General features: G+C 35.7%; 1 protein-coding gene across 1 annotated transcript in view; it reads right to left on the bottom strand.

Moving 5' to 3' along the window:
* Positions 1-764: 764 nt before the first annotated feature.
* The window catches only part of OPRK1 (opioid receptor kappa 1), a 34,412-nt gene continuing 10,595 nt past the window's right edge, over positions 765-24,581 (bottom strand). The window contains exons 2-3 of the mRNA XM_072604585.1: positions 14,242-14,594; positions 765-5,070 (exon numbers count right to left, since the gene is read on the bottom strand). Of these exons, the coding sequence (XP_072460686.1) occupies positions 4,538-5,070; positions 14,242-14,594 (886 nt within the window). The 3' untranslated portion in view covers positions 765-4,537. The remainder of the gene's footprint in view (positions 5,071-14,241; positions 14,595-24,581) is intronic.

The following is a 24,581-nucleotide window of genomic DNA, read 5'->3' on the forward strand; positions in this document are numbered from 1 at the left end:
AAAACAAATTTAATAGTGGCCTTCTGGGGACAATCTGAATCAGTCACTATCCCTAGCTAACATCTGGCGTATCTCTGTGTTACACTAAGATAATTAGAATAGATTCTTAATTATCCATATGTCTTCTTAAATAAAAGTCTTCTTCCAATAATATGGAATTCTTCAATGACTAAGCACTTTAACAAAGACGATTACCAATTTATTCTAAATCAATTCTTTGGGTGTTGTTTCTCCTAAATTTTAGAGTTATGATTTTAGGATCCTTGCTTCTTAAAGACAAGTGCTATTTAGTTTTAGGGTTATTTTTTTGTCTTTTTACTCCCAGAGCCTATCACACTGCTTTGCACATAGTGGGCACATCCATGCCTTTACAATTAAACTGAATTGAAACATAATATTTAGAGGTGAAAATCACTATATCACTCATCTACCAAAACTTTCGTTTTATAAGTGTTGAACTGACATAATTAGAAGTGAAAAGATTTGCCCAAGGTCATACAAGTAAGAAGTAGAACTAGAATTTGAATCTAGGTTTTCTTCTTACTTCAGATCCAGTGTTCTTTGGGGGAGAAAAACCACAGAATTATGTCAATTTCCAAAGTAATTAGATAACGATATTCTAATTTGATTCTATTTGTCCCTTAATGTTTCTATATCCTCTTCATGGGAAAGGAATAGTTCCAAAGCACCTCTACAATATTATGAAGTCACTGTACTTTTATTTTTTAATACAAATCTACAGAGAGCATAATAGAATAAATGAATCAACATAACAAATGAGTGTTGAGAGATTTTGTTTCTTTTTTCAGTACATTTTTTAATCACAAGGCACAACCATATACACAAAGCATAATTTATCACCATTTTAGAATACAAGTGTGTACATAATATATACATATATTTCTATCAGAGTTTAGAAAAGAAACAAGAAAATACTTTTGTTTTGGAGACTAGAAGAATTAATTAGGGAAAAAAACCTTTCTTTTTTTAAATATTGTTTTCAAGTTTCTGCTTAAATCAAACAATTCTCATGAAAGGACCATACAGCCCAGTCACAGTTCTCTCCTTGAGGAAGTGCTAATAGAAATCCAGCCAAGTGTATTCTTTTTATTCCAATTTTATATCCTGTCATGCTACATTATATATACTAAATAAAACTGTAAAGGGGCCAAGAATGAGGGTCAAGTTTTGTTCAGAGATATCACCCCAGATAGTACTTGATTCTTAGGAATTAAACAATTGTCCTTTGAAATTTTCTGAAGTTACTTTGTAGGTATTACTATAAATTAATAGACTAGAAGGCTATGGATTATACCTATGATTTCATTAGGATAGGAAATTCCCAGGTGAAGAAATTTCCTTTGTCAATTTAGGTTGACACCTTGTCTGTAATGTATAAGGGTTGTCTAGAACACTGAGAAGATGTCTTTTGCTCAGTCACATGGATAGAATGCATCAGAAGTAGGCCTTGAGACTAGATTTTCCAGTAACCCATTATGCCATCGTTGCCTCTCAATCTCAATAATTACAATTTTTTAAAACACTATTTATGAAGGGCTGTTCTTGAGAGGGTCATAATAATGATCTTGGACACATAAGAAGCCTTCTATTCATTCTTCTATCCATCCTCCTATCTATACTGATTGATTTATCTCACTGTACCTCTCTCCAAATCCTAATCCTCTGCAACAAACCCATGTGATAGAACTGATGACTGGGAAAACTATGAAAGTGGAGAAATTGAAATTGAAAAAAAATGGGGGAGCAGTCCCTAATGTTGGACAATCTAGTTCTGACCTCAGAGAGATACTCATGCATTTTGTTATGCTTTCTTGTTGAGATTAGAGGGGTAGAGCATCAAAATATTACATGAAGAGGATTAATAGAGGAGGACCCTTGGTGATACCATTATCAGAGAGTATGCACTTAGCACAACTATCAAAAAATATTTCTGGGAGAAGAGCATAAAAATCCAGGCTATGTTTTTTACAAAGACGTTTTCATGCTTGCATCCTTCTTTTATGATTATTTCCCTAAACTTTGCATCTTTTTATGTATTTTCTTACTTCCTACTGTCATTCTTACTGCATAAATCCCCTAAAAGTCTGGGGAAAAATATTAGCAGCAATAGCAAAGGGGCATCCATAGCCCTAATCAGTGTCATAAGATTTCTCTGAGCATCCCTGGCACAAGGGAAGGGCAGATGCCCTACATTCACATATGAGGTTCACATAACTCCAGCGCCAATCAAAGCATTAGCATGAGGACGCTTCTCCATGCACTTCATAGAATCTCATCCCATGCTTGTTATTCATGTTTTTATTTACTCCCCAGGGTAAAAACAGCAATGGTGAGCCTAGAGTATGAAGAGATGAGTACAATGCTCCAGGAAATAAATGATATTATTTTGATTTTCATAAATATTATGTATAATATGCTTAAGAAAGGAACATACCTCTTTACCACTCCCTTAGTGTTAGCTCCTCAAGCCACTATGTATATACATATATGTATATGTGTTTGTGTGTGTATACACATATCCATCTAGTTCTACGACTGAGGTATTTAAGTATATCACACTATGATCAATAAATATTAAAATTGGCTATATATATCTGGCTATAAAAACACATATACGCTTAAATATTTCAATGAAATTTGATATAAAAATTCCTTAATTTTCAGTTAGAAATATATCCAGCCACACAGTCCAAAGAATTTAGGAACACTGTGTTAGGTACTATGGAGATCTAAGATATAGACAAGTTGATATAGTTGAGGTTAACCTTGAAAATATTTGTTTAACTCCTTAAATGCAAAGTTTTAAATTCAACAGAACAGACACAAGACTATCAGAGAAAGAAGGAATATTCCCATAAGAATTAAAATACCTTAGAGTTTCACAGATGTGTATATGTCCATGTCCCTTTAAACCCTAGTTAGGGCTCATCTTGTACCCACCTGGAAAATAAAAAGCCTTAGTCCCAAATTTTCTTCTTGGCCCAGTTATTTGTCAAAGAAATGAACAAAGGAGAGGAAAGTACCCTAGCTTTTTGAGATGAAAGAATGGACAAATGAGGTATAACTCCCATTATACCTAAACTATTTTGAAATTTTCCTCGCTTTAGAGCTTTGAGTCCAAACGGCAAGATCACAATGCATGAATTGCTAAGGCTCTACTTCAATTACTTCTTTAAGTGGTGTCTAATTCAAGCTAAGGCACAATAAAACAAAACCATGTCATGTCCACACTATGCCCAGGAATGACATTTCATTGACTGTCTCACCTCAAGAAGAGCGAAGCTGAGCTCTATCTGTAGAGAATTGCTGGTCTATACTCATGATGGGATCAATCCAGGTACTTTATAGGGCTGAACCCTGAGGATGAGTTAAGCTTTTCAGGAAGCTATAAAAATTAACTCTTTGGGAATAAGCGGGTATACTGTGCTCTAGCTATCTGAAAGAGATTATACTACTTCCAAAAGTCCCATGATTAATTTCCAGGAAACACCTTAATGACTGAAGCAATGTTTCAACTGGTCTAATGATTACAAGTAATGTCATCACTCCAAATGAATGAATTAGCTGCTTGGCTTATTTTCAAATTAGACACACATGTCAAGAAGAGCTAGTGATGGGCCAGCCCATTCTCTATCTACATATGCAAAATATTTCAAGACGAAGATCTGGTATATTTTAATTAACAAAACTTTCTGACTACAGTTCTTTTCTTGTAGATGAATGATCAAGTGAAGATTTTCATAACAGTTTCCATGGTATGATTTAATATCTAATCATTCCTCAGCTTAAATACCAGAAAATCATAGCTAAAAGCAGTAAGCATCACCTGTAGGTACCAAATACACTAAAATATGTTAGAAACTATATTCCTGGCATCCTAAGAATTTATTTTTTACAATATTAAAAGACTTTCAAGATACATAGAAACAATGCACATTTTAGATATAAAGTCAGACCATGCTTAAGCTGAAATTTTTGCCACACAAGCAAAGGAAATGTTTATACATGAAGAGTAAAGAGAAATAGCGTAAGCGACTTCACAGTGGCCATCATTTTTGAAGCTACCACTGTGCAAGAATCTGGACTTACAATATTCACTTTCATTCTGAAGCAAATGCTTTTTCTTTTTTTAAAAAAAAAACACACTATAGGAACAATATCTCTGCATATAAGGCCATAGCAAATAGGAGGGAGCATAGTCTAAGCCTCAGAATACAGAAATCTGACTTCCTTTTCCCTAGGAACAAGAGCAGATAGTCTGACCTCCTGGTACCTTCCTACTTACTTAGACTTTTATTTTTGTCCTTAAACCCTGTCTTAAACTTTGGTGAGAACTGAGCTTGACTGCCATAGCAGCTTGCCCTTGCCATGACTCCAGAACATAAGAACTTCTAAAAGTCTTTCCAAAAATAAAATTCTGTTTCCAGACTCAGACTGCTGTGGTAATCTGAGTTAGTCCTAGATCATTGAATTCCTCTCTTCCTGGAGAACTATAGGACGACATTTCCACGACTAGTCATACGGGTTTATTTATCCCATCCACCTCTCTCATGTAGGGAGTGTCCTGAACTGTGTTTTGGACTCTAGTAGTACTCTGTCGCTCCATCCTGGCCTTAAATGGGAAACAAAAGTCCCTAAAACACCTCTTGAAGTTTTCATCCAAGAAAGCATATAGAATGGGGTTTAAGCTGCTATTGGTGTACCCTAAAGCAATGCAGAAATAATAGCTAGAAAGCACTGCAGTGCTATGGGAGGTGCTCCCCAGGGCCTCAACAAGTACAAATATGTGAATGGGGGTCCAACAGATGATAAAGACTGCCACCACCACCAGCACAAGTCTGGTGATTCGGCGGAGGTTGCGATCTTTCTCTCGAGAGCCTGAAAGTAACCTCACACTCTTTAAGCGTAAAATCATCAAAGTGTAGCAAACAATGATGATGAGAACTGGAATCACAAATGCAAAAACAAAGACACAGATTTTCATGAAGAGATCCCACCAGGAATAATCAACATCTGGGAACTGCAAAGAACATTCGATGGCATCTATATCTGGAAGAAATAACAGAAAAAATAAGAAGAAGGTTAGAACATCCCATAAATTATTAGAGATACACTGTTGTGATTATTTAAAAAGTACCCAGTAGCCTCTCTATTTGCATAAATGAATTATGCTAAGATATTATTGCACAAAGTAGGCCAAGGAAGTACAAATAAAAGCTGCACCCTATGGAGGCAATTCCCTTCAGCATAGACCAAGAGTACCAAAGAGCCAATTATACACAGGTCACGTAATGTACTTTAGTTATAATGTAAATCAATATATAAGATTAATAAGCCTTGTTCATTTCCTCAGAATATACAAAATTTCTAATTACAAAAATGATTTTTCTTTGCTAATTTTCATATGGAACTGAAGTGATATTTTTCTAATGGATAATTGCCTTTTTTAAGTTCTTTTAAGGTATTTTTTTATTTTTAAACCACTGACAATATAAGATAACATCCACTTGTGTTATATAATAGAACTTTGAACCCTGCCATGCAGCTTTGCAAAGATTCCCAAATGTGATAGAAACTGATTGGCCTCCAAGAAATCAGTAATGAAATAAATATGAAAGTAACCTATGACTCAAAGTGCACTTATAGGATAATCTCCTTATTGGTGAAGATAAATGTTCTTCATCTGAATGAGGAGAGAAGTGGGTGAGAACTTGAAGGAGAAGAAAGATCCTGGTTTTCTGGCGCCCTGCTTTGAGAGAGAAGACATTCAATTCTAGCTTCTCTTCAGGAAGAGGCCCCTGAAGGGGAAAAAAGGACTCCCAAAAGAAGCTAACTTTTAATCTATGACTTAACATTTTTATTAGATAATTTTCAGTAATTAGGATCCCATATGATATATTTGGGCTGTTGCCTAAAATGCAAACAAAATAATTTTGACTTAACTAAAAATTTAGGGAATTATCTGAATAACAGTGGCAAAATTTTATTTTTACTTTTTTTACTACAGTATGTAAAAAGAAAGCTGTAATGAATTTTCTTCTTTTAGTCTAGGAAACTGCTTCCATTTCCCTGTTTCGTTTTGGTCAAATAGATTTGGTTCAATATTGGAAGCAGAAACCTAGTCCTACCCTTATTAAGATTACACTCAGAAGGTGTTTGCTTATCTCTTGTCTTTCTCAGCCCTATCTGCTTACTCCTCTTCCTTTGGTGTATGAGAAAACAGTTCTTTACAGTTTCAAAACAAAATCTTACTAATGGATAAAGGAATCATGAACAATAATGCCATGGAATGATTTTTTTTCTCTTCTGACATAAGAAAATTTTATTGCTTAAAAAGCATAAAAACATTTCCTAAAAACATCAAAATATCTTCCACAACAAATAACTCACAAAAAGTCAAGCATACTATGTTCAGAATGATATTAGTCATCCCATAAACTACAAAGCATGGTATTATTGTGAATACAAAATACTAATAAGGATAAATATTTTGGAAGCAATCCCTTTTGCTGACTCAGAAACAAGTCAAAAAGTAGTAGATGAAAAGCAAATAGAGTAAATGGTCATTTTTAGCCTCTAAAGAGATTTGGCACAGTGAATAGAATGCCAGAACTGGAGCATGGAAGACTCATCTTCCTGAGTTCAAACCCAGCTTCAGACATTTACTAAATGGATGACCAAATGCAAGTCACTTAACTCTGCCTTTCCTCATCTAAAAAATTAGCTCCAAAAAACCCCTCCAATATCTTTGCCAAGAAAACCCCTAAATGACATAACAGAGTCAGACATAACTGAATAACAACAAATATACTTTAACGTAAATAATTGCTTTTTCCCCTCTTAAATAGAAGAAATTATTATTGTGAACAAGATCAATTTGCCTGATTGTGTAAAAATGATTTCTAACACATATGAATGAAAAGTTAATATAATTAAATGAAAAAAGCAGTTTGGAAAAACATTTATAGCAAACATGACAAACACAAATATCCATAAAACCATTAAAATTTACAAGGGTAATTAGTCCATAATATATAAATGGTCAAAGGAAATGAAGAGTTTTTTTTTTTCAAAAGAGGGAAGGCAAACTTTTCATAACCACTTGAAAAACTTTAATATCTCTATTAATTTCAGAGATACAAATAAGAATATAAACAAAAAAGCTTCCATGTAAGTAAGGTTCTAGAGAGACAGGTAGACTCACAGTTTGTTGGTAGGATTGCAACTCTTTAGAGGAAAGACTTTGACTCAATAATTCCTCAGCTAGAAATATACAGTGAAAGTGTAATCAGAGACAATAACAAAAAATAACTGATTTCTCAAAGATTTTCATAGTGCTATTAATTGTATTTAGAATAATAATAATAATATTAATAAAAGAACTGGTAACAACCTAAATTTCCAACAATGGAAGAGTGATTAAATAAAATTTTAGTTCACTAATATAATAGAAAACCATAAACCAACTAATACAGACAAGCATGAGGAAAATGAAGAAATATGGAAATAATTTTTATTAAATAATTCAAGGCAAAAAAATCAAACTAGAACAAACATACACATTAATTTTTAACCATATAATAGGAAAAATGATGAATACAAAAATTATCCTGTTGGAAACTGGTGAAGTAACCAAAAAGTTATGATATTTTATACATTAAATTAATCTTTTAGATGTAAATAGGTAAAAGAATTTAATTAGTTATATTGAAGTGTCATATTAAATTATGAATCATGTATCAAATAATTTGAAAAGGAAGATAAAACTAAGACCATTACTATGAAAATTAAAGTTAAAATATGCATTTGTCTGAATATTTAAACATACATATTTTAGCCAGATATTGTCTACATTTTAGTTTTGATCGTCTACACTTTTTCTTAATCTCCAGAAAGAGCTTCAAATCCTTCCTTCATAATCTGTTGCCTTGTCTTACAATTTTAAACTTCATATCTATGAATTTTTTCCTAATTATTTTTTTGTCAAATTTAACTGTTTATTCTGTTCTTAGATTTTTGTTTTAATCTAATCCATCTATGTAAGGAACACACTGTGTGAAAACTCCTAACAACTGCCTTGAATGTTGAGCGATTGAAAGGCTCCTTTAGGGTCACTCATTAAATTAAGTTTTCTTGTCTCCAAGGCCAGTCGTCTACTTATTACACCAAGATGCCTCTGTTCTTTGTTACTATACAGATAATATGTCAGTTCTATAACCGTCCTTCTCAGATTCATCATTGTTGGCACTCCCTCCACCAATTTTCTTCAGTAGTCAATCAATTATCTTTCTTTCTTTCTTGGCAATTAGGGTTAAGTGATTTGCTCAGTCACACAGCTAATAAGTGTCTGAGGCCAGATTTGATTTCAGGTCTTCCTAATTTCAGGGCCAGTTGCCCTATCCACTGTGCCACCTAGTTGTCCTTTGGCTGAACACAGCAGCCAAAGTGGTATTCCTAAAGCATGAGTCTAACTATATCACTCCCCACTTAAAGGAGCTCCCTTTTTCTAGGACAGGTTCACAAGTTATTTTGTGTCATGAAGCTCTTTGAAAGTCTGATTGATATTATTTAGGGACACCTCAAAATATTTTTAAATGGATAAATGCATAGCATTACAAAGGAAATCAATTATGATGAAATACAGATAGCAAATTTTTTATTTAGATTCACAAACCCCAGATTAAGAACCCCTAGTCTTGGATAAACACAAAGTCCTCTATTTGGCAATTAAAGCCCTTCAGAACTGACTCCAGCCTACCTTTATAGGTTGAAGTAAATCTCCCCCACATACAACAGGCTGGCCCCCATGCTTGAAATACTCTTCCTGCTTACCCTCACTTCTTGGAACCCCTAGTGTTCAGCTCAAATGTCTCCTCTTTGAAAAGATCCTTTCTGAAACCCCCAGTTGCTAGTGTTCTCCCTGAAATCATTTTCTATCTGTTTTGTATATCTCCTATATTTATTTATCTGTAAACTTTTTTTTGTCCAACTGCAGCCCCTTAAAGGAAAAGGCTACCTCACTTTTGTATTTCTACATCTCATGCCTATAGGGGTCTGGGAAAGGGACTGAACCTAGGATTTCACTGATTTAGGGAACTCCCTCTACCAGTGCATATTACTACCTTCTCTGTAACTTTAGAACAAAGTTGTCTAGAACACCAAGAGTTTAAGTGATTTACCCAGGGCGACTCAGTCAATGTGTGTCAGAAATAGTACTTGAATCCAAGACTTTCTGGTTCCTAGGCTAGTTCTCTACCCACTATACCAAGATGCCTCTAACCTCCTAGCTAGGTAATAAATGCTTTTTGAATGACTAAACCTCTCCCATGCCTCAGGAGATTATTGAGTTTCTGAAACCAAGAAAACTAACTACTTGTTGTCCACTATTTATTAATGATCTCTTCCAAACCTGTCTAGTTCAATACTCAGGCTCAGGAGAAGAATGTGAGGTTGGTGACCATGCAAAGCCCTTCCTCACTCAGATCAAAGTCAATTGCAAGTCATGTCATCATCTTGATGTCATGGTCCTCTTCAAGAACAAACAAGACATAACAACAAGGTCAATACTCAGATAGCAGACACATAAGTTCATCACAAAGCCCTCACCTGAAGATAGACCAACTGAGCAGTTGAACTGAATTCAAGACCTGCTATCATAACCTTTGGTATAATCGTATCCAGAAGTCACAGTTGTAAGATTCAAGTGCAAGTATACTTATCTTTGTAATAATAATTTTTTTTGTCCAATATCTGACTCTTTGGGACCCCATTTAGGGTTTTCTTGGCAAAGATATTGGAATTGTTTGTCATTTCCTTCTCCAACTTATTTTACAGATGAAGAACTAAGACAAACAGGGTTAAGTGACTTGCCCAGGGTCATACGGTTAATAAGTGTCTGAAGCCAGATTTGAATTTAAGTCTTCTTGACTCCAAGCCCAGTGCCCCATCCACTGCACCACCTAGCTGACAGTCATAGTAACAAAAGGTACTTTAAAAAGTTTAATAGTTGAAAGCCTATGAGTTCTGGAAATACATAAATTTAAATATGTAATAATAACTTGTTATAATGCCTTATGATTTTTGAAGCCCTTTCCTAACAACATCCTGAAGAAGTAAGTACAGCAAGTAACTTATTATCCCCACAATTTTGCAGAACAAGAACCTGAAGTTCAGAGAATTTAAACCCAGAATCATAGGTTCTCATAGGCCTCTGAGTCTACTGCACATCTAAGCAAACACTCTTTCTATACAACCTCTGACCCATGTGGTCATCTAGCCTTCATTTAAAAACCTGCAGGGAGAGAAAAGCTTCCACCACCCAAAGCAGGTTGTGCCACTTTTGTAAAAACTCTCATTGTTAAGATTTTTTTCCTCCCACCAAGTCTCAATCTGTCTCAGAAATATCCACTAGTTGCTCTTCAACCAAGCTGTATAATCCTTCTTGCATGTGACAGTCCTTGAGGCACCTGAAAGATACCTATGAAGTCTCAAGAGTAATTTATTTTCCAAGCTAGACAGCCACAGCTTCTTGAATCCATTTTCATTTGGCAAGAGGTGCTTTCACCATTGTGGTTGCTCTTCAGCATATCCACAACTTTCTCAAAATGTGTTGTCAAGAATTTAATAGAAAATTGTAATCTGAACATGGGATAATCAAGATAGTGAAATTATTGACTCCAAGACCCTAGAAGTTGTACCTCTAAATGCAATCTGAATGTTCATTACCAGTTTTAGTTTGATGAATTGCCTAGATTCACACACACACAGTAAGCATGAGTCAGTATTCAAATGCAAGTTTTCTGTTTTTCCAGTACTTTTTCTACTTCATCATGCTGCCAATTTCCAAAATACTCAATACATTGTACAAAAACTCTTTTCTTAGAAAATTCTTATAAAATTTTTTATGCCCAATATGCTCTGGACTGCCCTATAAAAGCAATAAATTTTTCTGTGCGGATTTGGTGTCCAGTAAAAGTATATTCTTCTCCTTCTATCACTTAGCCCATTTCTTCACATACTATGGGAAATTTATATTTGTGATTCCTTACCTTGACTCTGACTTTTAATTATGCACAAAGACCTAAGACTTAAAATAGAGTCTTATGAGTTTGTTTCTCTGAGGACATAAGAAACAAATTCTAAATGTGTTTGAGCCTATAATATATCTTCTCTTTAAGAAAGAGTTAGGGCTGAGTGTGGTTGTGCACATCTGTAATGTCTGCTACTGGAATGGCTGAAGCTGACAGACCTTTTAAGCTTGAGATTTCTATCTGAGCTGTAGTGGCTTGAGTTGAGTCTATCAGGTGCTCTCACTAATGTCCAGCATCAACACGTTGAGCTCCCAGGAGCAGGGGGCCAGCAGGCTTTCTAAGGAGGGTCAAACTGGCATGTGCAGAAAGAGAGAATAGATAGGAGATAGAAATGGGAGGGAGGGAGAGAAAGACAGAAAGAGTGAGGGGGGTGGAAGAGCCAGGGGGGAGGGGAGATTATTTGGGTATCTTGAAATAGCTGTCAATTATAACTTTCTGTGGCTATGTCGGAAACTCAGTTCACAGTTTTATAAGAGAAAAACATCATGTGCTTTATTAAATTACTTTTACCATATAAGATATGTTATCATTTCGGGACATGTACCTGAGTCATGACCTTGAAAGTATTTTACAGCCATATGTAGTTAATTATCTGTGCCCACAGGTATTCATGAACTATAACACTTACACAATTGCTGGGGAGAGAAACATCACCTATAATTTTCAAAGTGATTGTTCTGCCAGCTAAAATGAAATTCTATTAAGAGCAGAGTTCTTTTCATAACTGTACCTTTTACCCTAGAGATGCAAAAACCTAGAAATAGAGTGAAAAGAATAATGATCCAGTTTGTCTGGGGACATGAGCTAATGACCTAAACCTGAAAGTTTGTCTATCTCTCACTTCAGGGATTCTATTACTATGACTCTGAATGGACTGGACCCTTACATGCATAAAGTTAAATAAATGGTGCTGCTGAAGAGGTGCTGACTTATTTACTGAGGAGGGAAGGGAAAAGCCCCAATCTGTCTTAGGAGGGATTTAGCATTTGGACTTGTTCCATGGGGCACCATATATTCAGCATGGCCTTTGGGTAGGCAGTCCAAGTAATTTTGGTATGTTTGTCAAACCCATTTCCTTTTTTCTTTTATGTACAGAGCAGAAAATCAGTGTGGACAAGAATGATCCTTCTTAGCCCTAGGGAAAAAAGTGATTTTCTATTTTTCCAGATTTAGGCACTATTTTTCTTCCTATCTTCCATTGTGATTGTTGATTTTTTCTTGCTGGGTCTATTTGGTACTCACCAAATTAATATTCTAAGGATTCACTTTTCTCTTTTTCTCTTCTTGTGACCAAATGGCTTAATGTAAACTGAATTTTTATGTGAATTTTCATGTAAACTGAATAGAATAGTGACTGGTCATGAATTAGTTTAGTGCAAACTGCTTGTCTGAATTACCTGTTCTTTTAAAAAAAATTCTAAACTGATCATTATTGCTTAAAACTTATTTTGTCTCGAGTCTTTTCCATCAATATCTCCTTATATGTAGTATCCAAAGGTATTTGCCTCAAATATTAGCTATATGACCATTAACAAGACACTTAACCTCTGACTCAGTTTCCTCATCTGTAAAAATAGTGATAATAATAGCAACTATTTCTCAGGGTTGCTGTAAGGATAAAATATGAATATTTGTAAAGTGCTTGCAAACCCTAAACGTGTTATCAAAATGCTCTTAGTATTATTACTTTATTCAATTTATATTATATTTGGTTTATAAACAACTTGTCAGATCAAATCTATTGTATGAAATTAAAAGTAAGGCATGTAAATAAGTATAATCACAAATACCCTTTATTCCAGCCAGTGGTATGTTATCCTATATTTTATCTCCTTTATTAAGGCAATATATTGTAGTAAGGAGAATACTAGATTGAGAAAAAAGATTTTTCTGGATTCGAAGTCCATCTCTGTTATGTGATAATGGGTAAAAAAAAAAATCCTTTCTGAGGCTTTTTTTTTTCTCATTTGTAAAATAGGATATTTTTACTTTCCAGGTGTGCAATGAGGGTACAATGATATGATATAGGTAAACTGCCATAACCTTAAATTGCTGTAGAAAAATTTCAGTTACTTTTTCTGGAAAATACTTCATTTCTACCTGCAAATAAGTGTTATTCTGAGGTCTCATTCATTCAGTCAATTAACATTCATTAAAAGTATTTTATGTGCCTGCCAGACTGTTCTAAGTGCTGGGAACACAAAAGCAAAAGACAGCCTCTGTTCCCAAGAAGTTTATAGTCTAATGGCAGAGAAAACTTGCAAACAGCCATGTACAAACAAGCTATATACAGGACAAATTGGAACTAATCATAGTGAAATTAACCCTAGATTTTCAAGAGCTGTATCAGAAGAGAGTAAGGTCTATCAGATCCTACCAAGCAGAAGAGATTTTGAGTCTAAATCAAGTTGGTAACAGAATGGATATCTACCATCAGAGGACATGTCTAGCTAAATTCAAAAGGGTTTGGCAAAAAAAGGATGGTCGCTGGATAATGTTTTGTTATTGCTGTTTGTTTGTTTTTTTATCAGAGAAATTCATGTCAGCAACCAGTTGAACAATTGTACATATGTCCACACTGAGGAATCATGGATATTTTGAAGTAATTAAATAGCTCCAAACTAAATATTTTTGGTTTAATATTAATTAACAGACATAGATTTAAGTAACACTCCAAGGTTTGCAATGTACTTGACATTCCAATTTTACAAATAAGGAAACTGAGGATGAAATACAGTAAGTGACTTGCCCAGGGTCACATAGCTAAGCAGATTTCAAATTCAAGTCTTCCTGACTACAAATGCAGCTCTCTAACTGCTACAACACCTTGTTGTTCCAACTAATAAATGGTACCCCTTACTACAGGTTAGGATGAATAATGAAATAGAAGAAAATCACTGTCTCCCATGCCTGGAATTTTCTCCCTCTATATCACTATATTTTGGTTTCCATCAAATTCCGACTAAAGTTTCACCTTCTAGAAGAAACTTTTCCTGATCCCTCTGAATTCTAGTTTGTTCTCTCACTTGATTGTCTTTGATTATATCCAATACCAGAATTTTCTATTGGTGGGGGAGGAGGAAAGGAAGCTTGGGTAAGACTGAAAGAGTTAAACATTGACCACACTTACCTTCTCTGACCTTGGTGCCCCCTAGGACTATAGCAGATATACCAACAGAGGACGATAATAACCAGATACATATGTTGATGATCTTTGCCTTCAAGGGAGTGCGGAAGTCCAAAGCCTTGACAGGGTGACACACTGCAATGTAACGGTCAACACTCATCATGGTCAATGTGAATATGCTGGTAAACATATTATAATAGTCAATAGAAATCACTATTTTACACAGAACATCTCCAAAGGGCCAAGAATTCATCAGATATTCGGTGCTTTGAAAAGGTATAGTTGTAGTAACCAACGCATCTGCCATAGCCAAATTAAATATGTAAATGTTGGTTGCAGTTTTCATCTTTGTATACCTGCAATACAAAAGAAAATTCAATTTTTCAGTCTACATGTCAGAGTTACGTATTAAGTCATAGAACCATAGAATTTTACAGCTAGAAGGGACCAGAGAAACGAACTCCTTAGAAGTGTGGAAGCTAAAAATTCTGGGATAAATTTAATGTAAAACTTTATTCTGAAGTTGAGCTAGTCCTGAGTCTTTGAACATTTTAATTTTCTCCTCTGTAACATATAGATAACTAGATAGATAGATATAGCTCCATACATACACACATATACATCTATATGTGTGTGTGCAGGTATTCCAAGTGCTCCTCCAATAAATAAAATTTTAGGTTGCATATTTTACAAAAATAGTAACATATCTTTTTTGACTGTTTCATAAATATCTCCTTCCAAAGAGAAGCTACCAAAGATTATCATTTAATGATGTAATAAGGAAACTATGACTAATAGTTTTAGGAGTTCTTAAGTCTTAGAACATGAGTCAAAAGCCAATTATGATATAGAAAGGGACAACAAACATAAAACTGGACAAACTGTTCATGAGAAATGGAGGAAATATTATAGAAGTTGGAAAGAAGCTAATTACTTCATTCTAATCCAATTATTTCATTTTGTAACTAGGAAAAAATGACTTGTCCTGAGTCAGTAATGAGTTCCTACTATGTGTAAGACACCATGCTACTGAGGGATAGAGGCAGAATTCTATTCTGACTCCTAGGTTTCCTGATTCCCTGGTCAACAGTGGATCAAGTACTAGACTTGCAGTCAGAAAAATCTGAATTCAAATTCTAACTCAGACACTAGAATGTGGTCCTGAGTTAGTCCCTTAACCATTACCTGCCTCAGTTTCCTTATATGTAAAATATGTATAAGACTAGCACTCATCTCCCCAGATTATGGTGAGGATGAAATGAAATGTTTGTAAAGTACTTTGCAGATCTTAAAGTACTGTATAAATGCTATTTGTTGTTATCGTTATTATTACCTCATTAAACCTCTAGTTTTTATCCTATGAAACAATGGTGATATGGGAATGCTGTGATGTATTGGTAAGATACTTCTTTAAGATAGTGTTATTAAAACATAACTGATCACATAAATAGAGGAATGTAAGAGGTAGGAGATTCCTGGTGAAGGTAAAAAAAAAATCTCCCTTAAAACTTCTAACAAATCCATTTTATAAGAGTAGAATGAAGCCTCAGTGATACTATTGAGAAGAATAAAATGTAACACAGAGAGAATATAGGAAGGGAGTGTGAAACAAGGGAAAGAGAACTGGCCCTGGAGTCAAAGGACCTGGGTTTATATCCCTCTGGGTGATTTGGAGCAAGTCACAGCCTCTCTCGAGCTTCTGTTTCCTCATCTGTGAAATGAGAGGTACATGGCCTCTGAGGTTCTTGCTGGATATAGATTTAAGGTCCTAAAGAGAAGCAGAGGAAATGCAAAGCAATGATTTCTGAATGCTATTAGGATCCTATAAGATGAAGAAATATCTCTCCTTATTGTTTCTCTCTGTCTCTATCTGTCTCTGCCTTCTCTCTGTATGCCTGTCTCTATGTCTTTGTCTCTGTCTCTCTCCCTCTGTCTCCCCTCTCTCACTCTCTCTCTCTCTGTGTCTATCTCTGTGTCTCTCTGTCTCCATCTCTCTCTCTGTCTTTCTCTGCCTCTGTCTCCATCTCTGTCTGCCTCTGTCTATGTCACTCAGTCTGTGTCTCTCTGTCTCAGTGTCTATGTCTCTCTATCTTTGTATGTGTGTGTGTGTGTGTCTCTATAAAATGAATGGTCAGTATATTCAGCTTCTCCATCCTCTATTTCGCCCACCCTCTCAAGCTGCTCTGTAGCTCTCTCTCTCTTCAGTTCAACATGTGAGAACATTTAAGAAATGATTACAATAGTCATCCTATTAAGACTTGGGCTGGCTGCCTTACAAAAGGCACCTAAGTAGCTAAAGTGATGTACAGTGTCCCAAAAGTAAAGCTTAAGCTTAAGACTGCACTAAGGTTTTTTGGGGACATCCTGTATTTCTTCCCAACCTGGGATCGGAAGAAGTTAGAGACATCAAGATAAAGACTGGAAAGTAGAATTTTCCACTACAATGGCAGCTTTGAAATTTTTCCGTAGAGGAATGCACAGTGAGCAGCAGGAGGAACTATAAAAGTACCAGCAGAAGGAATATGTTTTCCAGGAGACTCACTCTAAGCAGCTGGAGCCTTTCCCTTCCCCTGGATCAGCACTAGGCTTATTAACAGCATCCAACAGGGAGGAACCGAACTATGCCAATTCAGAGAAACCACTGAAACAAGGGCAAATTTACTTCATTCTCTGTGTCTCCCTTCAGTTTTATTGCCACAAGCAATGAGTGGCAAGATTCATTATTAAGTATATATATGTTATTTCAAATTGCGCTTTAAGGTCTTTTGAATTTTAAATGATGTTCTAGATAAAGAATTTTATGTGCTTTCTGAGTTGATTTTTTGCTATATTGTGACAAGGAGGTGTCGAAGGGGAAAGAAGGACCTACAGATAATTGATTTAAAAGTCAGCTGTCTAGGAGACCACTAACATGGCTTGTAAATCAATAGATTTCCAAAGTATTCAGATTATGTATGAATTTTATTTATTATCTGTTTTTTTAAGCTATCTATATTGTCAAAGACAAAAAACCACATGAAACCAAAACCTCCTATCTCACCTCCAAGTAGGCCCATCATTCAGCCCTAGAGGTCTTTGGGTTTTCTCCTCCCCACTAGTGGCAAGAGAGAGCTCGGAGAATGAGTAACTGTGCTGGGAACTCTGAAGAAGTCAGCCCACATGTTGGAGTCAGGTAAAAGAAATTATTATTTTTCTCTTATATTAATAACCAATTATTGAATTAGGACCAAGTGTTTTTCCCCTTTTCTATTTCCCCATTCAGAAATCAACCCCTGTAGGTTATTCAAGGCAGCCTTTGAAGTACATGGCTAATAATGAGAAGGAAAACTCAGATCTATTCAAAAGGTAAAAAAAAAAAAATTGGTTTGATTGATAGATTCTGGTCCATTGTGTTTTACTCAGATGGGTCTGGGGAAAAGTAGATTATCTCTTTTGTCTATATTTCCATAGGTGGGGGTGATATGGGTATAGGTAAGTCTCTTTGAGCAAGACTGAGTGTTTAAAATCAAGTCCCCCAGACCCTCATTAGAGTAAGCCCACCTAGCATTATAATATTCATTAACTCATCACTTGTTAACCAATTAGAGTTGATTGCCACACTCAGAAACACCCACTCTTCCAAGGGCATATAAATATTGAATGGGTTCCATAAATGATCTTTGGCATTTGAGAGTGCCACTGACCTTTTTGTTAATTATATGCCAGCATGATTAATAAAATGATTAATTATCCAGAAACTGTCTCTCAAATTTTTTACAAGTCACACAGGCATGCTTAGAGAGAGTGAAATCCGCTCATTCTGTCTAATCCAAAATACCTTCCACAATGACAATTGCTGGCTGGTCATCATTACTATCTGCAAAGGACTCTGAAAGGTGTTGAGGGAGATAGACAGATAAATGACATGTAATACGTTCTCTGAAAGGACCTACAAGATGAAAATCGACATACATAAAAGTAAGCAGAGCAAATATAGGCAGTGAATAAAAGTACAAATTACCAGGAAAGGCCAAAAAAGAAAATGATCAATCTCATCTGTCTTCATTTCAACTGAACAGGGATCATTGCCTTAGAGGTAGAAGGGACCTTAGACATCATTTAATAAACACCCTCCCTTTATGGATAAAGAAACAAGGGCTCAGAGAAGTTGGAGAGATTTGCCCAGGGTCACTAACAGATGGAATTTGATTCCTGGTCTTCACTCCAAGTCCAATATTCTATCTCCTATGTGATTATAGGTACACATTATTAATATTTCTTCAAAAATGAATAATATCTTGGTCAAGGATGGTGGCATAGATCAAGAAAAAGTATTCATGTAACTAAAACAAAGCTAAAACCACAAGAAATTTGATGGTAGCATATGAGAAATGTAAGGAAATAAAATTAATGAAATTAAAACAGAGTAAAATATGTAACACAGGTGTAAAAGTAGATCCATTCATTTGGCTCTTTAAATAAAAATATCAATGGATATAACCGGAAATACAATGGAATTTTTTCCATTACTCTCGTAATACTTGGATATGCGTCACACTAAAAATATCAGTTAAAAAAAATGTTTAGAATTAGACAATGAAAACTAGAATAACAATCAAGTGTTATGCCAACTAAAAGAGATTATAGTTTCATCTATGAAGATTAGCTATGAATGAAATGCTATATACTTAACTTGATAGAAAAGAGTAAAGACTTATGAAACTGCATAAAAGACTAAGAGGATGTTAGCAGTAGTAGATGGTGAGGTGGCATGGTTATCAGGAAGATCTGAGTTCTAATCTTGCTTCTGACACATGTTGATGATGTCACTCAGGATCAATCACTTAAGCTATCAATACCCCCAATCAACTCTAAGACTATAAGTTTCTGAGTGGGTACTATTGTAATATGCTTTGGGTGGCTAGATAGCATAGTGGATAGAGCTCTGGGCCTGGCATCAAGAAGACCCAAGTTCAAAAATGGCCTCAAACACTTACTAGCTGTGTGTGTCTGGGCAAGTCACTCAACCCTGTTTGACTCAGTTTCCTACTCTGTAAAATGAAGTGGAGAAGGAAATAGCAAACCACTCCAGTTTCTTTGCCAAGAAAACTCCATATTCAGTCTCAAAGAACTAAACAACAACAAAGTAATACGTTTGATAGGGTTTCTTCACTTGGAAGCTTCCTATACCAATGAAATCATAGGTATGGTAAAAAAAAAAAAAAAAAGGTCAAAATTCTTCTGTAGTTCTTTATATCAATGATCAGTCATCAGAATAAGACACTAAAAGATGGAATACAGAAGGAACAACTACAATGCTAATAAATTTCATAAGCTTAAATGACAAAGGCTGAGATTTTTGTGCATCAATTAAATTCAATTATAGAAAAAAACAATTCCAAGAGTGTCAAGTGCTCCCTTAGGGCTGATAAGACCTACCTTCACTATGTCTGCTATTATAACCCCCAGGGACAAAAAGGCATTTACAATCACCTGAGGGTAAGCTGCACTTCTCCTCCAGTGTGGAAGAGACATTTACCTATATTACATAGTCTGAGCAATATTTGTTTTTATCCACTTTTTGTTTTTTCAATAAAGGATAGGTCCTCCAATAAAGATAATTAGATTGATGTCTGATCCATTACCATATATTTCAGTAAAGAAGATATGCAGCATGAGATTCAAAGCCAAGTATTACAGGATTCAGGGCAGCTAGGTGGCACAGTAGATAGACTGCCAGCCCTGCAGTCAGGAAAACTCACATTCCTGAGTTCAAACCAGGCCTCAGACACTTACTAGCTGTGTGACCCTGGACAAATCACTTAACCCTGTTTGCCTCAGTTTCCTCATCCATAAAATGAGCTAAAGAAGGAAATGGCAAACCAGTTCAATACTTCTGGCAAGAAAATTCCATATGAGGTCATGAAGAGTCAGGCAAGACTGAAACAACTGACCAATAAATTATGAGATTCAGTTGCCTACTGTTCAGCATATTTGGATAACTTTACTATCAGTAGGGAATTATTCCTTTGCAGCACAAGGTATTTCCCAAGATGGAGAGGCTTCAATAAGGATACCCTCGGGCCTACATAGACCAAAGATGACCATTAATAATTTATAGAAATAAGAAAATTGGCATATAGGTAAGTAATTGCTGCTATCTTCCTGATCATCTATTCTTGGCTAAAAGCACCATCTGTGATCTCTTCCATTATAGGCAGTTAGGTGAATAGTAAATAGAGTGCTGCATCTGGCCTCTGGAAGACCTTGAGTTCTAATATAGCCTCAGACTTTTAACTAGCTTTGTGACCCTAGGCAAGTCATTTAACCTTTATCTGCTTCAGTTTTCTCATCTGTAAAATGGGGATTATAGTAGCACTTACCTCCCAGAGTTGTAGTGAGGTTCAAATGAGATACTTGCAAAGTATTTTGCAAGCCTTAAAGTGCTATATAAATGCTACCTTTTATTTCAAATCTTCACTTCTTTGAGATAACTTAAGAATCTGTCCCATAGTACCTGAAAAAATTAAAGACTTCTTGTATACATATTAAGTGACACAGCCCCTCTCCTGTCTTCGTTTTCTTAAGTACCATTGGGTACTTCTTTGCCTAGTATATCATGTATGGAAGTAACATAGTCCATAACGTGAGAGTTCCTATATCATCGATAAAAATAAATTCCTTTTAAAAATTGGTAGGTCTATTCCATTTCGCATATATGTATTTGTTATCTGCACTATTTTTAGTGTCACCTGTAAGTGTTATTAAAGCAATATGCCTTAGCTGTTTTGTTAAACTTTCTTCAGTCTCATTATCTTCTCACTTATTTCATGAGATTAATTTCATTTCCAGGCTCACTTTGATGTCCTGTACCATTAAAAGAAAAATCATCCTCTGGTGGTCAACCTTTTGACAATGAGCCTCTCCGTACTTTACTAAGCAGATCCTCAGACATCTGGTCTGGTATAATTTTCTTGACCCGTATGTAAAGACTTTCCAGCTAGATAGACCCTCCTTCCATGCATATAACTTTCAGAGTTATCTGTAGTTATTTCTACAACAAGTAGAGACTTTGGAGTCTCTTGTGGAGGCAGCATCGTGATAATTTTTCCATGCTAATTTGATAGTCATTCAATCCCAAGTCCAGCCACCTCAGAATATCAGAGGCACATGGAAGAATATTATTCTCCCTTCCTCTTTCTATTACTATATATTTGCAACTCTAGAAGAGGAGAATTGAGAAAATACTGAATTTGAGAACACATAATACTTTTATTTCCAAATATGTCTCATATAAATGCTGAATTGAGATTATAATTGATGTTACTTTTCCTTGTTTATTAGAATTTTCTGTGCCCTCTCAGAAATCACTCCTTTCTCTGACCCCCATTTTTTACAGGGAAGAAGGTGGTATTAATATCATATAAGGAGTTCTAAGTCCATATAGTCAAAGATGGAAAAGATAAAGGGACAGGCTGCCATAAGGTGGGTGATAGAGGGACAGGAGGGTATAACGGTCATTGAATCTGAAATCAGTGTAGATTTCAATCCTGCCTCTAACACTCGCTAGCTCTAGGATCCTGGACAAATCACTGAACATATGAAGCCCTAGTTTTATAATCTGTAAAAATGAGAGTAATAGGAGTAATGCCCATCCCCCAGAGTCATGTGATAGATGTACAGAGATAAAGTATTTGCTAAGCAGTTGCTCTATGTCAGGCACTATGCTAAGCATTGGGGATACAAAAATAAGAAAGCAAAATAAGTCCTGTCCTCAAGAAGCTTAAATTCTAATGGATAAAGAAAGTGGAAAAATGGGACCTTGGCAGTCAGGAGTGGAGGAGAGAGAGAGTAGTCTGGTACTACACTCTGTGAGGTTGCCTGATTTAGAGCTAACAGCCAGGAAGCAAGGTGAAACTCAGGTTGGTACGATTTAAATCAAGAGCTCTTCTATCGTCATCCAAGACATTTCTAGAATTAGAGCACAATTTTCTAGTAAGAAGGAAGTTGGAATGATGGCCAAAGTGGAGTAGATTAGGGAAGATTAGCCATTCCACTTCTGGATTTCTATTAACAGCAGGACAGCCATTGTTTTTTAGGTGTATGTGAATGTGTATGTGTACATGGATATGTACAGGTATAGGCATGTATATGTGTGTGTTTGTGTATATGTATGCATATGCATGTTCATGTATATATGCACACATATATTGTGTTATATTAAAATGAGTATGTGAACAAATGTAAATGGGTATATGCAAATGATTATACATAAAGCACCATATTAGTGCCATGTGACATAGTCTGTACTCTGGGGCAGCCTATATTGGCACAAACAAGATCTGTGGTAGCCCAAAAGCCATAAAATGTAAATATTGTAAGACTACACTAGACCCAGTGTGAACTGCTATGGGAGATGCCAAGAAATAAAAGTGGTCATGCCTTTGAGGAGCTTAGAACGTAGTTGAGTACTCAGGGAACACTTGCCTAGCAAACATCTCTCTGATTTACTAGGTCTTTATGCGTACAGTGTTGCTTTTCTGGGGAAAATCTGTAAGTAGTTTATTCACCCTGGTTGCCCTTCTCCATGTTATTCAAACCAAACACGCTTTTTATTCCATAGATGGGGCTTTTTTGTAGGTCTATTTTTGTTTCAAGTAAACTGGTGGGCATCCCAGAGAGAATGTTTGGCTCATGTAGAAAGCCTGGAGGTGGATCAATAGTCAGGTTGCTTCATTTGTTCATTGCACACACCACAGTAACATATGGCCCTAAAAAAATGCAATCTGTGACCTAAGTCCTCCGTTACACTTGACAACATTAAAAGCTATGGAATTGCCATAGGATGCACCATGTGAGAATGCTGGGGGAGGAAATTGAGAAGCATTAAAACAGAAAGGGGAAATTAACCATTCCACTTCAGGATTTCAGTTAACAGCAGGACAGTCGTTTTTTTACACCTGACCTCTGATTCAAGCAGTAGAGGGCATTTATTCCTGCTTTCTTTAACCCAGAGAATAGGAAATTATTTCCCATGGCATTTAGCTAAAGGCCATTTAAACATATAGCAACCTAAAAACAAAAGTAGATAACTCTTTTCAGATAAAATTAACAAGTTGGGCTATCTAAGAAGATAGCTATATTACTTTATGCAAATTGGAAAAGGAGCTGATTTATTCATGGACTTGCCAAGAATGAAGCTCCTCAAACAGGGTTTTGGTGAAAACATAGCCCTCTCCAGTTAAGAAACAGGCATAAGGATGGGGAAGGTCAGAAAGTAGAGGCTGTCCTTAAAATGACACAGTGTCCTATTCTCCCAGCTATTTCCTTTTCTGTCTAGTGTTGCTCAGTATTGGGAATCAGGAAAGCACTAGGGCTGACTCTAACATTCAGGAAACTATAGCCTAACTGCCTCTAAATACAAAATATATTGTATTCAATATGTATATACATGTGTTTATATATGTGTGTGTATGTGTGTGTGTGTGTGTGTGAGTGTGCCTGGTGGAAGCTGCACAGAGGTGAATTTTAGCTCAATTTAAGGGAAAAAATGTTGACTAACTAGAGAGCTCAAAGGTATCATGGAACAGTGAAAGAAGCATTAACGTGGAGTTACAGAATCTTAATCCAAATCAAAATTTTGCCATTTACTCCATGTTACCTTAGTCAAGTCATTCCATCTCAATAGGTCTCAGCTTCTTCATCTGGAAAAAGGGTTTAGATTTGATGACCTTTAAGTGCCCTTTTACAATCCTGTGAAGAGTGGCGTGAGTTTCTATGAGAGATAATGAGTTTCTCCACACTAACGGTCTTCAAGGGAAGATGTTGTAGATGGAACTCTTGCTCAGGTTAAAAGAAATGGTCTCTGAGGTCTCTCCTAAATCTAAGACTCTGATTTATTTTTACCAAATCACACTATTTCTGTAAGTATGATCATTTCATTAATGTGAGCTTGTTAAAGAAAGTCAAGTGGAGGAGGTAGGCTTTCAACTGGATCCTAAAGGACTAAAGGAGTAGGAAAAATAGGAATTCCAAGTAGCAAGAGCCACACACACACACACACACACACACACACACACAAAAGACTAGAAGTTACCAATGATCTTAGAGGCAATGAAAAATCATGGAACATGGGAATTGTGAAGGGAAATAGAAAGTAAACAGGGGTATACTGGATGGAGAGAACCAACTGTTAAATTTTCAATGAGCATTTTCACCTCTGAAAGCAGCAAATATTCCAAATTAGGTCTTGATTAGTTGGATTCTTTTTGTTGGGTTCTTTTTTTAATTAAGAAAGTGATAGAGAATGTGTTGACAATGCAGAGTAAATTTAAAAGTGTCTTGGTTACATTTTTTTTCAGAGA

The sequence above is a fragment of the Notamacropus eugenii genome, chromosome 4 (assembly GCF_028372415.1).
Source record: "Notamacropus eugenii isolate mMacEug1 chromosome 4, mMacEug1.pri_v2, whole genome shotgun sequence".
Taxonomy (NCBI): domain Eukaryota; kingdom Metazoa; phylum Chordata; class Mammalia; order Diprotodontia; family Macropodidae; genus Notamacropus; species Notamacropus eugenii.